At 34.9% G+C, this 18,017-nt stretch overlaps 2 protein-coding genes across 2 annotated transcripts in view; one reads left to right on the top strand and one right to left on the bottom strand.

Moving 5' to 3' along the window:
* The window catches only part of LOC136170448 (platelet glycoprotein 4), a 208,676-nt gene that overhangs the window by 1,560 nt on the left and 189,099 nt on the right, over nucleotides 1-18,017 (top strand). The gene's annotated exons all lie outside the window — the stretch shown is intronic.
* GNAT3 (G protein subunit alpha transducin 3) overlaps nucleotides 1-18,017 on the bottom strand; it is a 56,521-nt gene that overhangs the window by 27,475 nt on the left and 11,029 nt on the right. The window contains exon 2 of the mRNA XM_065938628.1: nucleotides 3,073-3,115. Coding sequence (XP_065794700.1) covers nucleotides 3,073-3,115 — 43 coding nt within the window. The remainder of the gene's footprint in view (nucleotides 1-3,072; nucleotides 3,116-18,017) is intronic.

The raw sequence follows: 18,017 nt of genomic DNA, 5'->3' as shown, positions 1-18,017 counted from the left end.
ATTACTAGTTTTGGAATACACACCTATTAGAAGGGTCTTTGTGTATGCTAATTGCTTCATTGCATTTCTATTGCATAATATATTCTTGTTGTTTTCTGTGTTTTTTTTAAATTGCTTTTAAAATGAACTGCATGTTCATTAGGCATCATTTAGATGAGAGATTACTAGGGATTTGTGTTGCATCCATACACACAGAGGTTTTAGTATAGGGAGTAAAAAGAACACAAAGACATTAAAACCTTAAAATACAAATACTCTTAGTGAAAAGAGTAAAGGCAGTACCTATATCTATTATTTATTATTTTTAATATTTGATTGCCAATACTGGCTGTATTTCTATTCAATACTTCAAACATGGCTATGTCTGTCCTACTGTATTAAACAATTAACTTAGGTGAATAAGATAGTTAAAGACTATAGAGAAAAAACAGTAAAATGTTTTTATGGCTACATTGAGAATAATTTCATTAAAGAAATCCCAGTTCTCTGTCAAAAATTAAAATTAGAATATTACTTTAATTATTAAATTTAAATGGCAATTATAGGTAAACCTGGGGGCATTTAGGTTTTCTTCCTGGAACAAGTTCTTATCTCTGTCCTTTTTTCATGGAATAAGAAATACCTGTCACCAAGCAAATTAACAGCAAAGTTAACAAAATCCAGCTGTAGTGGGACTTACGTAGCACTGCTTTCTAGGGGCTGCAATTACTGTGAGATAGAACTCTTCACCTGCAAGTTCATTCCTAGATCTGCTCAAATTAATAAGCATTTACTGGGCATTTTCGGCAATGTATTTCAAACACTGAAGAGAATGAATGAATTATAAAAGTCCTTCCTCCCTAAAAACATAGACCAGTGCTCCATTGTCCCATACAGTAGTCATACCACATGTTAATTAAAGTTAAATAAAATTTGAAATTTAGCTCCTCAGTCACATTAGCCACATATGGAGAGCACAGATGTAATAATATTCCTGTCATCACAGAATGCGCTATTGTAGAGTACTAGATTACAGGAAGGTAGGGCATGAAATCCTATTTTTGTACAGTGTGATAATGTATAGCAAAAATACTGGCAGGTGGAATGAACTAGAAAAAGTGCTCAACCCAACTGGGAGTGGTGGTAAGGGATCAGGGAGACTGTCTGGCAGCAGTGATGATCAGTTAATTTTCCAGGGGCAAATGGTTATTTCCAGAGAGTCAAAAGGAAAAAGAACACTTTGAGCAGAAGGATCAGTGTGACCAAATAGATGGTTACAATGAACAAGCTTTCAGTATGTGCCAAACGTTGTTTTAAGTACTTTATGCGTCATCTTGTTTCTTGTAATAAGTCCTGACTTACAGTAGGTATCGATGTTATCATCTACGTTTAAAGGTAGAAACAAAGACATAAATACATAGATACTGTCCCAGACTTATTCTGCTAATGGATGGTACAACTGGTCAACACACGCAGCCTGATTTCAGAGCCTGTGATCTTAGCCACTAGGCTATATTGCCACCCATGGTATGCTAGTCCATAGCACTGTGTAAATTCAGTATTTCTGAGGCAGAAAGGAGGGGGGTGGATTATGGGATATTAGGATGGGGAGATGGGCAAGAGTTGGATTCTGAAGTGTTTAAGAGTTCTAGGAGTTTGATCTTGTTAATATAGGTGAAGAGTTCAATTCATGAAAGAGATAAAATAGTTTCTGCAGAGATAGCTGGTGGCCGTGTGGCTAACACAGTGGAAAGAAGAGGAGAAGTGGAAACGATATAGCATGATACCACTTTGATCCAGGTTAGCAATGCTGAGGTTCTGAACTGAGGCAGTGACAGTAGGGTTAAGTAACATGTTTGGAAACATAACTTGTGTAGATGTTGCATAACTTGGTTGAGAGAGTGAGGGGTCACTGTAACTACACATAGATTTATTTCTGTAGAGGCTGCTGTTGCTATAACTCATTGCAGGGGACTAAAGGACACATGGGAATATGAATTTAAAGTTGTTTATTCTGATTTAGACCTATTCGTAGAATATAGAGGCAGATATTATATGCTTCCCTAGCTCAAAGTGTGGACTTCCCTGGTGGCTCAGGGGTAAAGAATCTACCTGCTAATGCGGGAAACCCAGGTTTGATCCCTGGGTTGGGAAGATCCCCTGGAGAAGGGCATGGCAACCCACTCCAGTGTTCTTGCGTGGAAAATCCCATGGACAGAGGGGCCCAGTAGGCTACAGTCCATGGGACTGTAGAGTTGGATATAGTGACCAAACAATATCAGATTACAAATAGACAATTTCTTCATTAGTTGGGATCATTCCGTCACCAGGATACATTCCAAAGAAAAAGATCCTCAAGCATAGTGAAAAATAAATTCAAAAAAATGATTATCTTCTTCTCCTATAGCAATGATGGTCCTTTAAAATTCTCCAGCAGTGACATGGTCATGAGATTTCACATATTCCTCTCCCCTTAGTATTTCATTTACTCATTTAGATATTATATTCTTAAATTATAGCATTTTTGTGTTCATAATATCCTTATTCAGAATTCAGGTCTGTTTATTTTATTGTAAAGAGAAAATAGAGAAAAAATACAAAAATAAATTGAAATCCATAATGATAATAACTTTAAATATGCATTTCACTCCCAGGCATGTGAAATGCCAATTAAATTAAAAATATTGTTTCCTCCTAAATTCAAATGGATCATTGACATATTTTGAAATGTTTATGGCTTATGCTCACAATATTAAGACCCTGAATCATACCTATATTAATATATTTAAAACATAATTGCTTTTAGTAGTCATCTTGTTGAGAGGCAAAATTTGAAAGAAAAATGGAAATTATATTACTCATCTGTTATGCTTACAGATAAAGGATTGGAGGAATATTTGCACAGGAAATGTGACAGCTCTGCCACTAACTGGTTTAGAGACTATCAATTAGTTTTTCCAAAAGTACTTATTTAAGTCATAGTCAAATACATGGTCTCCTGCGTTGCAGGCAGATTCTTTACCAGCTGAGCCACAAAGGAAACCCCCATGGACAGACATCAAACAGTAAATATTTGAAATAATGGGCACCTACTTCATTTGTTTCACAATGGTACTTTTTCCAGATTCTCCTGCTCCTGCAATAGAAATATGGGAGTGTTATCAACTGATACACCGAGTTCATATAGACATTAAAACCTGTGACTCTCTTTCTTCTGGGTTAATCTTTTACAGACCACCTCTTATGTAAAGAAGGAGAGTAATCAATCAAGACTTAAAAAGTATTATTGGCTGTCTACTTTCTAAGATAGTAGCAACCCCTCTATTTTGATACTAGAGACAGATATAGTTCTGGCTCCAAGGTAGAATGTGTTTTGTAAATCAAGAATTGTATACCATCGGGAAAACCTCAGTTCCGTTCAGTCACTCAGTCATGTCTGACTCTTTGCGACCCCATGGACTGCAGCACGCCAGGCCTCCTGGTCCACCACCAGCTCCCGGAGTTTACTCAAACTCATGTCCATTGAGTCGGTGATGACATATCTATATATTATTGCATTTGAACATAACTTTACAAAAGCTTTTCTCTCCTGATTTTTCAACTCTCCCCTCAGATGGTTCCAACTTTATAGTCTCTGTGTGTGTGGTAGTCACTCAATCATGTCCAACCCTTTGTGACCCCATGGACTGTACAGCCCGCCAGGCTCTTCTGTCCATGGGACTTTCCAGGCAAGGATACTGGAGTGGGTTGCCATTTCCTTCTCCAGGGGATATTCCCAACCCAGGGATCGAACCTGGGTCTCCAGCATTGCAGGCGGATGCTTTACTGTCTGAGCTACTAGTCTCTACATCACACCAGAATGTGTCTTCCTATATCCTATGTGATTTAATAGCAAGGAAAACAAAAAGACAATAATTTATTTCCAGAACTATTCAAAGCCTTTTCTGATTGAAGGATGAGCTTTTGTTTTCATCATCATGTTTATCTTGTTACATAGGAATTTTATGTTTAAAATAGAAAGCTGCTTATAATACTAAGCAAACCTAAAGTGCCTCTGGGATAACAATAACAAAGGAATGAATGTCTCACAATGGATTACACATTCCTGAGAGAGGGGAAGGGAGTGGCAGTAATACCATAGAGAACCAATTGCATTTATCTGGGGGCATCTATTTAGTTGATGATATACAATATACAACTATATTTTAATATTGTTGGCAACATGTAGAAATTCACATGATTAAAAAATTTTAAAACATAAACTTTTAATGAAAAGCATTTAATTTCCTGGCTATACAGAAGAACTTTGTTGTTTACCCTTCTATATGTACCAGTTTATATCTGCTTATCCGCAACTCCCAATTCACCCTTCTCCTACCCCTCCCTACCCTGGCAACCACCAATCTATTTTCTATGTCCCCGGTCTGTTTCTATTTCATAGATAGGTTCATTTGTGTCATATTTTAGATTCCACATATAAGTGATACCATATGATGTTCGTCTTTCTCTTTCTGACTAACTTCACTTGTGATAATCTCTAGTTGCTTTTCTTTTTCTGCAAATGGCATTATTTTATTCTTTTTACTGGCTGAATCGTATTCCATTGCGTATACGTACCACTTCTTCTTTATCCTTCTATCTGTTGATGGACGCTTAGGTTGTTCCTATGTCTTGGCTATTGTGAGCAGTGCTGCTATGAACATTAGGGTGCATGTATCTTTTCAAATTATAGTTTTGTCTGGATATATGCCCAGGAGTGGGATTGCTAGATCATATGGCAATTCTATTTTTAGCTTTCTGAGGGACTTCTGTACTATTTTCCATAGGGCTTTCACCAACTTATGTCGCCACCACCAGTGTAGGAGGGTTCCCTTTTCTCCACACATCCTCTCCAGCATTTGTAACTTGCAGACATTTCAGTGATATCAGGCAACTTCTTGAAATTTGGGAATTCTGGGTTTATAAATGGGAGAAAAGCAGGGGGTCATCAAGAGTTGATAAAACCTGAATAATACAAATCCGTTCATTAAGTTTTTATATAGAATCACTAAACTTTAATAAATTAAGGAGAACTCAACGTTCCTCAGGTTATAATTAACATTTATCAATAAAAATGTGATATTGAAATATAATATTGACCAAGGGCCTATAAAAAAAAGATCAATGAATGAATATTTAACTTTACACTGATATCTGTATCCTTAAGAGAAGCAAACGCCTTGATGTATTATTGTGAAATTGAGTCATAGGACATCTTTAAAGTCTGTGTGCTTGTTAACTCTGGACAAATTTCAAAGCAGTACTACTAAGACAATTTAAATTTCCAGAAAAAACCCACATTCAGGAAACCTGATTAATAGATGTAAACATATCCCTTCCCAGCATGGTGATCAACTACCTTATTTTACCAAAACTAGTGTAATTTTATGGAACAAAAGTCTTATGACTTCTGGCAACCCTGAATCTAAGAATTTTATTCAAATTATATGAAAATCCATATTGAATCAGAGGATTTTGACTACACTATCTACATTTCTAAACCCGCTGTCACCCACTATTATCCTTTCCTTGCCTCACTTTTTCCCCTGGCACTTACCTGATTCTACAAAGTAACACATTATTCACATACAGTTTTTAAATGTTCCTGTCTTCCAGCACTGCAAAGTAAATTCCACAAGGGCGAGGGAATTAGTCTGTTTTGTTCACTCACATGTCGGAAGCACGTAGAACAGTGCCTAACAGTAGAATCTCAATGAAACGAATGCATTCTTCAAACACATACAGTACTTCAGAAGTAACATTTTGTCCTTGTGTTTTATACCAGTTTCTTCACATTGAATGATTTCTCCCTGATTCAATGTTTTCTTAAACTCTGATGAGCAAATACAACTGCACCTCAGTTTAATTCTACTTCACAGAAAATTTGTTTGTTTTCTTTCTCAGAGGAAAATTTTCTTGTTTTTCTAAGAAAATTATGTATCTGCAGCTATCTGAAAGAACTGCCCACCTTACAGGATACTGAGGAATCAAAGTAGTGAAGCTATGGTAAATAATTTTATTGCTGGTGATGATTTATAGATGCTTCCTCTTGGGTAAACCTCCAGCATACTTTGCTTTATGTTTTAATGCTAGTCTCTTCCACACTACTCAGTGTGAAATTGCACAACAGAGTTGATAAATGCAAAATCAACCTCAGCAAATTTGCTAATCTTTCTTCATAGACTTTAAATCTAATCAAACAAAACTCACCGATGGGGCACAACCATTTAGTAGAGGCTGCCATGTCTAAGAATGAGAAATTTGAGATTAAAGTGAAAATCACATTAAAGCATCACCTCACTTGTTTGCAGAAGACAACTAGCTATATTATTTTCCATGGCTAAGTGTTATGTTTGTGAGGATGGCAAAAATAAGAGTAAATCAATGAGCTTTGCACAGTATCTTGGTTTATTGGTTTTATGTAATTTGCTATTTTGCTCCATACTGCATCACTTTGAAAGAAAAGTTATTCAATAAGATTATAAAACTGTTCTTGGTAGTTTTTGATAAAAACTCCAACAGTAGAAATAGACATTAGAAATTGCAGCATCATTCTATGCAACTAAAAGATTTGTAGTATATCTTACTTCTCTATGCTTGCAGTTTTGCTAGATTGAAAATTGCAGTTCTGGGGATATGGAAGGAAAACCAACTGGCCCAATAGGAACCCCAGGAATTATCCATTCAGATATATTTAATGTTTCATTTTCTTCAACTAGAGTGGAAGTACTGAATGAAAAAACTTTCAAGAAAATCTGAGAGATTGAGAATGTCTCATTTTTAACTATCAGTTACATAAGGGTATAATATCTATAATTTCTACAATAAAGTGAAAATAATTTAGATAATTGTCATTTAATTTCAGTTATCTATCTTGAGAATAATAATCTGTGTAAAGAATTTTCCAGAATTGTACAAGCATATGTGTCATGGACAGATACACATTTGAACCACTGTTGAACACATAAAAATTTTTAAAATAATCACAACTATATTTCACTCAGAGCTGGCAAGTTTCCAGAACTATTTCTGATGCTAATGGGTATGTTATTATATAAAGATTGCTGATAATTGATCATTCAGATGTGTGTCAGATGGGCAGAATAATCACTTTGGAAAAACAGCATGTACTCTTTAATGAAATTCTGTATGAAAACAGTATTTTCCTTTGAAAGCTTTTAAAATAGTTACCTGGATAATTTCCTGCCCTATGTAGTGGCTTTAGGCTTCTATATGAAGGCCCAGTATAGGCAACTATAGCAATAAGATGAAAATTCCTGAAGAAAAGCCCATCTGTCCAAAATCTAATTTATTATTTGCCCCACTGCAAGGGTTTTTTAGGAATAAATTATTGAGTCCCATTCTCACAATGTTACTAGGTCTTAGTTCACAATAATCATTCCATTCTTGTAAGATGAGATCATGCTACACAGCCAAATATAGACATCAAAATAACATGTTTACACAGGCCAAGGGCATCCTGAAATAATCTGTTCCTTCCTAATTGTGATCATGACTAATATTATTATCTGGGTCAAAGTGTAATGAGGGAATTTTAACAAGCTATTTATTTCTTCGAAGTAGAAAATGTTTCAAATAATTAAATATTTAAGTTTATACTTAATTCATACTTTAATACTCATAAATTATTTTATTCTTAATAAATATAAATTAGAGATTTTATTCCATATTTTTATTTGCAAATATATTCAAATATTTTTAAGGCTACATGATTTCTATGAAGTGTGAAGTGAAAGTGTTAGTGACACAGACGTGTCCTACTCTTTGAGACCCCATGAGTCACCAGGACCCCATAACTCACCAGGCTCCTCCCCATGGAATTCTCCAGGCAAGAATACTGGAGTGGGTAGACATTTTCTTCTCCAGGGTATCTTCCCCACCCAGGGATTGAACCCAGGTCTCCTGCTTTGCAGGTGAGTTCTTTACTGTCTGAGCCACCAGAGAAGCCATTATAGATCTATACATGTAACTAAATTTCACCTAAACACAATCAAATCCTGCTCACTCATTTCATAACTTGTTAAAACAGGCAAAATGAAAATAAACCCTGATTTATAATACTGCAGAAGCTTTTTTGTAGGTACTCTTAAAATCACATAACTGTGCAGCCGACTGAAATCTTAGAAGCCAACCAGCTGTGCATGCATCTTCTTTCTATACATGAGAATACTGAATCTAGTAGAAATTATGATATTCATCTAAAGTCCTAGACCTAACTTAAAGAAATTAAGCTCCTGACTCCCATACTAATATTATCAGTTCAGTTTAGTTTAGTCGCTCAGTCATGTCTAACTCTTTGCAACCCCGTGGACTGCAGCACGCCAGGCCTCCCTGTCCATCAACAACTCCCAGAGCTTGCTCAAACTCATGTCCATTGAGTTGGTGATGCCATCTAACCATCCCATCTTCTGTTGTCCCCTTCTTCTCCTGCCTTCAATCTTTCTCAGCATAAGGGTCTTTTCCAATAAGTCAGTTTTTTGCATCAGGTGGCCAAAGTATTGGAGTTTCAGCTTCAGCGTCAGTCCTTCCAATGAATGTTCAGAACTGATTTCTTTTAGGATGGACTGGTTGGATCTCCTTGCAGTCTAAGGGACTCTCAAGAGTCTTCTCCAACACCACAGTTCAAAAGCATCAATTCTTCAGCACTCAACTTTCTTTATAGTCTAACTCTCACAGCCATACATGACTACTGGAAAAACCATAGCTTTGACTAGAGGGACCTTTGCTGGCAAAGCAATGTCTCTGCTTTTTAATATGTTGTCTAGGTTGGTCATAACTTTTCTTCCAAGGAGCAGGCATCCTTTAATTTCATGGCTGCAGCCACCATCTGCAGTGATTTTGGAGCCCAAGGAAATCAAGTCTGTCACTGCTTGCATTGTTTCCCCATCTACTTCCCATGAAGTGATGGGATCACATGCCGTGATCTTAGTTTTTTGAATGCTGAGTTTTAAGCCAGCTTTTTCAGTCTCCTCATTCACTTTCATCAAGAGGCTCTTCAGTTCTTCACTTTCTGCCATAAGGGTGGTGTCATCTGCATATCTGAGGTTATTGATATTTCTCCTGGCAATCTTGATTCCAGCTTGTGCTTCATCCAGCCTGGCATTTCACAAGATGTACCTTGCATATAAGTTAAATAAGCAGGGTGACAATATACAGCCTAATACTAATCTTAAAATGATGCCTTCTTTTAAATTATTAACTGGTAATGTCAATATCAATATGATGTCAAGACATAAATTTAAAATCACTTATTTTAAATTAATATGGAAGATGTGAACTTTCATAGACATGTGGGTGTGCAGTTTATGATTGTAATCTTTTGGTAGACTATTGGCATAAAAGATTTTTAGCTTCATTTCTTGTTTAGAAGCAATTCTATTTCACTCACTATTCCTCTTTCTCATTGAGCTACAACAAACTTCTCTGTCTCTTCCGTGTTACAACCCATCATATAGCCTAGATAGTGGGTAGTGAAATGTAATAAGCAAACTCATGTTTTGGAATAAATGTGAGGTTGTACTCATTGCTGAATCTGTCTGTCTTGATGGAAGTTAATCTCTTGAGAGTTTCCTCCTTTATAAAATTGACTTACTGATGTCTATCTCATAGGGTTTGGGTAGTTTGAAATATTTGGTACAAAGTCTAACTTAGAACAATGAGTTCTCAACATTCTCTATTATTTGAAGCATTCTCCACCTCTTTTTCAAGAGATGTTTCAATTATAATATGTTTGACTCCTTTCATCCTTTCTTGTGGAACATGATTTTTAGATTCCTTACCCTCTGAATCACACTCCATGTGAGAGCCAATGTCCTTTCGAAACACTGTCTGACTTAAAATTTTGCCATAGATATAGGTGATTTTATTAAGGGTACTGATATTCTTGTTTAGTAAGATAGGGGTGCAAAATAGATCTGCCTCAAGCCTAGTGCTTATTTCTAAATAGAACACTTTTCTTAATAGACACTATGATTAGTTTACCTCTTTTCTTCTTCTATTTTTTTTTTTTTGTAGCTGTACGTTTTTAACCTATATTGAGCTTAGCAATTAATTTGTTTCTACTTTTTTTTACATCATCACTTAGCAAACTGATTTTCCCACAAACTATATGGGTATACTACATGTGTATAGCTGATTTTGAACCTCAGTTAAAGATATCTGCTAAATTCTGTTCATTTGGGCCAAACATTTCTGCTAGTTTAGATCACTTGGAATACTGACTTTACCTGAAACTCTATCCTTCCAAATTCTGAATCTTACTCAAGTGGGAAATTTTGCCTTATCCACTTTCACCCAAATCCCTGATGAGAGTATTGACGAGGAGAAGGTCAAAGACAGGAAACTGTCCATTCATCATCATAAGTCTTTGTTCACTACCTGTAGTTAATGATGCTAAATATTCCCTATTAAGTGTGACCATTACTACAGGTTTTTGTACATACTCTTTATTTTGTTAAGGGAATTGCCTTCTATTTCTAGTGTGATAAAAGTTTTTATCAAAAATATATAAAATAAGTTGGTTTAGTGTGTATGTGTGTGTTCATGCACATGTGTGTGCATCTCCTGTCATAATCATGATGTTCTTTCTCCTCTGATAATGTGAATAATATTAATGTTCCAATAGTATTTCAACAAGTCATTCTTGAGTTCTCTCTTACCTCTGGCTTTTTCCCTTTAATATACATTTTTACATTGTTGGAATCAATTTGGTGATGTTTTGGTTTGGTGTTTGGATCTGCATTCATGAAGGATTTGGCCTGTTTTTGTCAAATTTTGTTGATAAGTTTGTCAGATAATCTATTGAGAAGGATTTCCTTAAAAAGCTTTTATGATTTTAAAGTGATCTACTCATGAAGTATTTGAAAGAATTCATTTGTAAAATAATATGGATGATTTTGCAGATATATTTACCTATTTTATCAGAAAAATAATACCCCAATGTACACTATTTTCCCCAAACTTTTAATTTTAATAATCTTATAAACTATGGAATTTTGAGAAAATAGTACATTAGATACCTATATTTTACCCTTCACCTTACCAATTATTAGCACTTTGTCCTTTGTATGTTTCATATATATAAATTCACACACACACATATATACATGTATACAAGTATATCTGTCTTTATATTTATGCTTTGTTTTGCTGAACCTCTTGAAAGCAATCACACACTTCACCCGTAAATATTTCAGAATGCATCTTCTAAGAATAGGTTATTGTCCCAGAAAATCACACTATTTTCATGCTTAAGAATATCTATACAAATCCAAAATGTTATATAAAATATACTCCATATTCATATTTATTTGGTTGTTCCAAAATGTTTTTCAGACATTTTATATTTCTTGGATCCAGGATCCAATCAAGTCTTACACATTTCCTTTGTATATTATGCTATTTCAACTCTTAATTTAGAATGTTTCCCATGTTATACTGCTGTTATTATTTTGTTTTCATGACTGACATTTTTCTAAAGTCTAGGACAGTTTATTATATAATGTCCAATATTCTGTATTTGTCTGATGATTAGGTCCAGTGTGGTGTAAATATCTTAGCATAAATATAAGTAATTTTGTGGGGGTTTTAGTAGTGAATCACATTAGTAGTCATATGGTGTCAGATATATTTCAATTATTAGTGTTATGTCAAGCACCTATCTCTATGATGTAGTAATGATGAACATTCTGAAACTGTAAAAAGTCATCAGCCAAACAAGCATATTTCATTTGTGAGAATGTTGTGGTTATGTACTCTTTACTTCCTAATGAAAATTTATTTAAATACTTCCAGTTTTATACTTGTTTTAAAATAGTTGATAATATTTAAAACATTATATATAATGTTTTAAACTTATATATAATGTTTTAAATATTAAATATTTATATATAAATAAATATTTATAAATATATATATTTTAAAATATATATATATATATATGCCTTGTAGGATTTTGAAGTATTTTAACTTCAAAATCCTTCTGGTGGCTCAGATGGTAAAGCGTCTGCATATATTGCGGCAGACCTGGGTTCAATCCCTGGGTCGGGAAGATCCCCTGGAGAAGGAAATGGCAACCCACTCCAGTACTCTTGCCTGGAAAATCCCATGGATGGAGGAACCTGGTAGGCTGCAGTCCATGGGGTTGCAAAGAGTTGGACACAACTGAGCGACTTCACTTTCTTTCTTTTCTTATCTTTTTAGTGTACTTCTTAGGCTAAAAAAGGGGGGCGGGTAAAACAATGTACTATATAATTATGTGACATTTCCCACACAAACTTGCTTTAGATAGAAATGTACATGATAGAAAGGTGGATTGATAGAATTTATCTAAGTGTTCCTTAGTTGGGGAACAGTTACACATTTTGTATGAATTAATGCTTCAAACTAAGACTTTGGTTAACTATACAGTTGGCCTTTATATACTATATATCTGGGGAAAGGAGAACAGGAATTGAATACATCAAATTAACAGCTCTCACTTGAGTTACCCCTCCTGATTTCTGGACCCATATATTCATCTGTTTAATAGATATCTCCACTTGGTCTCCAAACAACACAAATTTGAATGTCTCAAATGACTACTCTTTTTGTTTTGTCCCAACCTAAACTTTGTCCTTTATTTCACATACTGGTGAATAAAATAATCACTATTCCTTATTCTGCCCTTAATCATTCCTCTGAATTAATAGCCACAGGCAGTCAAGTCACCAAGTTCTATTATTTTGTCTCATAAGGTCCCTCAAATCTCACTTTCAAGCTTGTAATTTCTGCCTTAATTTACAATCTCATCAAGTGTTTGCAGAGTAGTGACAATTTCCTAATTGGCCTACCTACCTCAAGCACCCGCATAAAGACTTTGTCTTATAGCATAGTTTGGATAGTCTTAGACAAAAAAAAAAAAAAAAAAAAACCAAGTGTTATTATTCTCATTTACATTTCTAAAAATCTATTAAAATCTTCGCTGACTTAAAAGACAAACACCTTATCATATGACATATGTGGTTTTTTTTCCAGTTCTTTGCAAATGCCAAATGTATATCTATGCTTTAGTCACCATGACCAACCTACAGAAATGTTTTAGGTTCCCAATTCTGTCATTCTTCCATGCACTATGCATGCATGCTTTTCTGTGCTAGGATTCCAGTGAAGGACAAAAGCAGACATATTCACTGTTTTCTTAGAACTTAGAATGCAGATACTAATTTAAAAATGACAGAGATAAAAATTAAACCCTTTGTTCTCCTGTAAGCTAATATGTGATCTTAGAAATTGAATTACCTCAGTAAATTCTCATTTTCTTCGCTATATAATGAAAATACTATTTCATAGCATTTTCTTGTAGATTGAAAGTCATAACAGAAGTAGTGTAATAAAAGAGAAACATGAGACCCATTCTATCAGAGATAAGGTTAAAACTAAGCTTTGTAACAAAGATTGACCTTTGGACAGTGAATAGAGAATGATTACAAAGAAAGGAATTAAAGAAGATTGAAATACTAGAGTGAATATAAAGGAAAAGAATATAACGAAGGGCCTCATTAAAAAGATGAAACTTGAGGATGAATGGACAGCAAGATAAACTTGGAGAATGACTATTAGGTGCCGGAAAGTGTAATCAGATCACTGATAAAAAAAACAGTTGTTGACTAAAAAAAAAAAAGGTGCAATGTGAGAGTTTGAGTTAAGTTTTATTTGGGGGAAAAATGAAGCCTATTGCCCAGAAGGTAACATTTCGAATAGCTTTGAGAAACTGCTCCAAAGAGGTAGGGGGAGAGTCATTATGTATGTAATTTTGGAGAAGGAGGAGTACATGCAATCAAGCACACATTTTTTGTAAAAAGTTTGTTCTGGTGTCATGAAGGTTACACCTAGTCATGAGGAGTAGATGTTAGTGCTTTTAGTGCTTTTCTAGATATAAGGAAATACAAGAATTGAGCTTATAAAATTGGTTCCCAAAAACATCTATCTGAAGACCTGTTTTGACAGTTTTTCCTAAAGGACAGAGTGCCTCATTTCTGTTTTCTACCCTGAACTTCTCTAAAGGGATGTTGAAGATCAGCAGATATAGCAGCACATGATCTAATTCTTGCAGAGGTAGATGGCAAGTAATCATGGCAACTGCTAATTTGTTGTTGACACAGATATGGATCCAGAAATTAGGCAAAAGAAAGGACGTTAGAGTCATTCTTCTAGAAGTGACAGCTACGTCCTGATATGAGGTCCCTGATACAATACAGACTGAAAAACACAAAGACTCAAGGACAAATTTTGGTGAGTGAACCCACTTATAAATGGAGAAAAAAAGAAGCAAGCTTGAATGAAGTGAGGAGTAGAGGGATATAAAAAAACTAGAAAGTATTGCAGTGTAACAGGAGTTAAGAAAGATTCAGTTATTGAGGCCTCAGTTTTGTGAATTGCAGATTATCAGGGATCTGTGAGAGATCATTTTTTGGTAAAGAGGAGAATGAATATACAAGTTAGATCTCAATTAACTGAAGAGAATGAAAACAGTATAACAATAGAAGCAGTGACCATAGACTAGTTTGAGAAGTATTTCAATATAAAAACATTTTAAAAGATAACTATATAAGGTGAATCAAATGAGCTTTATAGAATTGAAGAAAAATCTCTAGGTGACTAGGAAGAAATATCATTATACGCCAAGAGGAAGGAGCTAGCAGAGAAGAAGTTTGAAAGTGACTAAGGGGATAATTCATAAAGCAAAATTCTTAAAATTTAGAAGGGGATACAATTTATAGCACAAAGGCTGAAGTTAGGCTTAAATGAGAATGGAATGCCACAATTCCTTAAAGCTAGTTAAAGTGGAAGAGAGTGAAGGAAAGCTTAGTGAGTTTGGAGATGATGTTTGATGACTGTCTTATGAGCAGTGGTCATCTAGGGTGAGGTGGAAGGAGAGGAGACTGTAGATAACAGTGATGTTGGAAATGTAGAAATAGCTGCCTATTGGAATATTTTAGTAGAAAACTACAAATAAGTAAAATAATTATTAGCCTGGCTAAAGATAAAAACTCCCATTTAAATGCAGAGTTCCAAAGAATAGCAAGGAGAGATAAGACAGCCTTCCTCGGTGATTAATGCTAAGAAATAGAGGAAAACAATAGAATGGGAAACACTAGAGATCTCTTCAAGAAAATTAGACACACCAAGGGAAAATTTCGTGCAAAGATGGGCACGATAAAAGACAGAAATGATATGGACCAAACAGAAGCAGAAGATATTAAGAAGAGGTGGTAATAACACAGTGTGGTGTGATCACTCACCTAGAGCCAGACATCCTGGAATGAGAGGTCAAGTGGGCCTTAGGAAGCATCACTCACACCTATGGCTAGATCAACTAAACAGAAAATTAACAAGGAAACACAAACTTTAAATGATACAATAGACCAGTTAGACCTAGTTGATATCTATAGGACATTTCACCCCAAAACAATGAATTTCACCTTTTTCTCAAGCACACACAGAACCTTCTCCAGGATAGATCACATTCTGGGCCATAAATCTAGTGTTGGTAAATGCAAAAAAATTGAAATCATTCCTAGCATCTTTTCTGACCACAATGCAGTAAGATTAGTTGTCAATTTCAGGAGAAAAACTATTAAAAATTCCAACATATGGAGACTGAACAATACGCTGCTGAATAACCAACAAATTACAGAACAAATCAAAAAAGAAATCAAAATATACATAAAAATGAATGAAAATGAAAAAACAACAACACAAAAGCTTTGGGACACTGTAAAAGCAGTGCTAAGGGGAAGATTCATAGCAATACAGGCTTACCTCAAGAAATAAGAAAAAAGTCAAATAAATAACCTAATTCTACACCTAAAGCAACTAGAGAAGGAAGAAATTAAGAACCCCAGCGTTAGTAGAAGGAAAGAAATCTTAAAAATTAGGGTGGAAATAAATGCAAAAGAAACAAAAGAGACCATAGCAAAAATCAACAAAGCCAAAAGCTGATTCTTTGAGAAGATGAATAAAATTGACAAACCATTAGCCAGATTCACCAAGAAACAAATGGAGAAAAATCAAATCAACAAAATTAGAAATGAAAATGGGAAGATCACAACAGACAACACAGAAATACAAAGGATCATAAGAGACCATTATCAGCAACTATATGCCAATAAAATGGACAACTTGGAAGAAATGGACAAATTCTTTGAAAAGTACAACTTTCCAAAACTGAACCAGGAAGAAATAGAAAATCTTAACAGACCCATCACAAGCATGGAAATTGAAACTGTAATCAGAAATCTTCCAACAATCAAAAGCCCAGGACCAGATGGCTTCACAGCTGAATTCTACCAAAAATTTAGAGAAGAACTAATACCTATCCTACTCAAACTCTTCCAGAAAATTGCAGAGGAAGGTAGACTTCCAAACTCATTCTATGAGGCCACCATCACCCTAATACCAAAACCTGACAAAGATGCCACAAATAAAGAAAACTACAGGCAATATCACTGATAAACATAGATGCAAAAATCCTTAACAAAATTCTAGCAAACAGAATCCAACAACATATTAAAAAGGTCATACATCATGACCAAGTGGGCTTTATCCCAGGGATGCAAGGATTCTTCAATATCCACAAATCAATCAGTGCAATACACCACATTAACAAATTGAAAAATGAAAACAACATGATTATCTCAATAAATGAAGAAAAAGCCTTTGACACAATTCAGCATCCATTTATGATAAAAAAAAAAATCCTCCAGAAAGCAGGAATAGAAGGAACATACATCAACATAATAAAAGCTATATATGACAAACCCACAACAAACATTATCCACAATGGTGAAAAATTGAAAGCATTTCCCCTAAAGTCAGGAACAAGACAAGGGTGCCCACCCTCACCACTACTATTCAACAAAGTTTTGGAAGTTTTGGCCACAGCAGTCAGAGAAGAAAAAGAAATAAAAGGAATACACTGGGAAAGAAGAAGTAAAACTCTCACTGTTTGCAGATGACATGATCCTCTACATAGAAAACCCTAAAGACTTTACCAGAAAATTACTAGAGCTAATCAATGAATACAGTAAAGTTGCAGGATATAAAATGAACACACAGAAATCCCTTGCATTCCTATACACTAACAATGAAAAAACAGGAAGAGGAATTAAGGAAACAATTCCATTCACCATTGCAATGAAAAAAATAAAATACTTAGGAATATATCTACCTAAAGAAACCAAAGACCTATATATAGAAAATAAAACACTGGTGAAAGAAATCAAAGAGGACACAAACAGATGGAGAAATATACCATGTTCAGGGATCAGAAGAATCAATATAGTGAAAATGAGTATACTACCCAAAGTAATCTATAGATTCAATGCAATCGCTATCAGGCTACCAACGGTATTTTTCATAGAACTAGAACAAATAATTTCACAATTTGTATGGAAATACAAAAGCCAAAGCAATCTTGAAGAATGGAACTGGAGGAATCAACCTACCTGACTTCAGTCTCTACAACAAAGCCACAGTCATCAAAGACAGGATGGTACTGGCACAAAAACAGAAATAAAGATCAATGGAATAACATAGAAAGTCCAGAGAGAAATCCACGCACTTATGGACAACTTATCTTTGACAAAGGAGGCAAGAGTATACAGTGGAGAAAAGACAACCTCTTTAACAAGTGGTGCTGGGGGAACTGGTCATCCACTTGTAAAAGAATGAAACTAAAACACTTTCTAACACAATACACAAAAATAAACTCAAAATGGATTAAAGATCTAAATGTAAGACCAGAAACTATAAAACTTCTAGAGGAGAACATAGGCAAAACACTCTCCAGCATGAATCACAGCAGAATCCTCTATGACCCACCTCCAAGAATATTGGAAATAAAAGCAAAAATTAACAAATGGGACCTAATTAAAATTAAAAGCTTCTGCACAAAAAAGAAAACTATAAGCAAGGTGAAAAGACAGCCTTCAGAATGG

Source organism: Muntiacus reevesi, chromosome 6, assembly GCF_963930625.1.
Source record: "Muntiacus reevesi chromosome 6, mMunRee1.1, whole genome shotgun sequence".
NCBI classification, from domain to species: Eukaryota; Metazoa; Chordata; class Mammalia; order Artiodactyla; family Cervidae; genus Muntiacus; species Muntiacus reevesi.
Note: the sequence above shows the minus strand (reverse complement) of the source record. Positions and strands in the feature narration are given on the sequence as shown.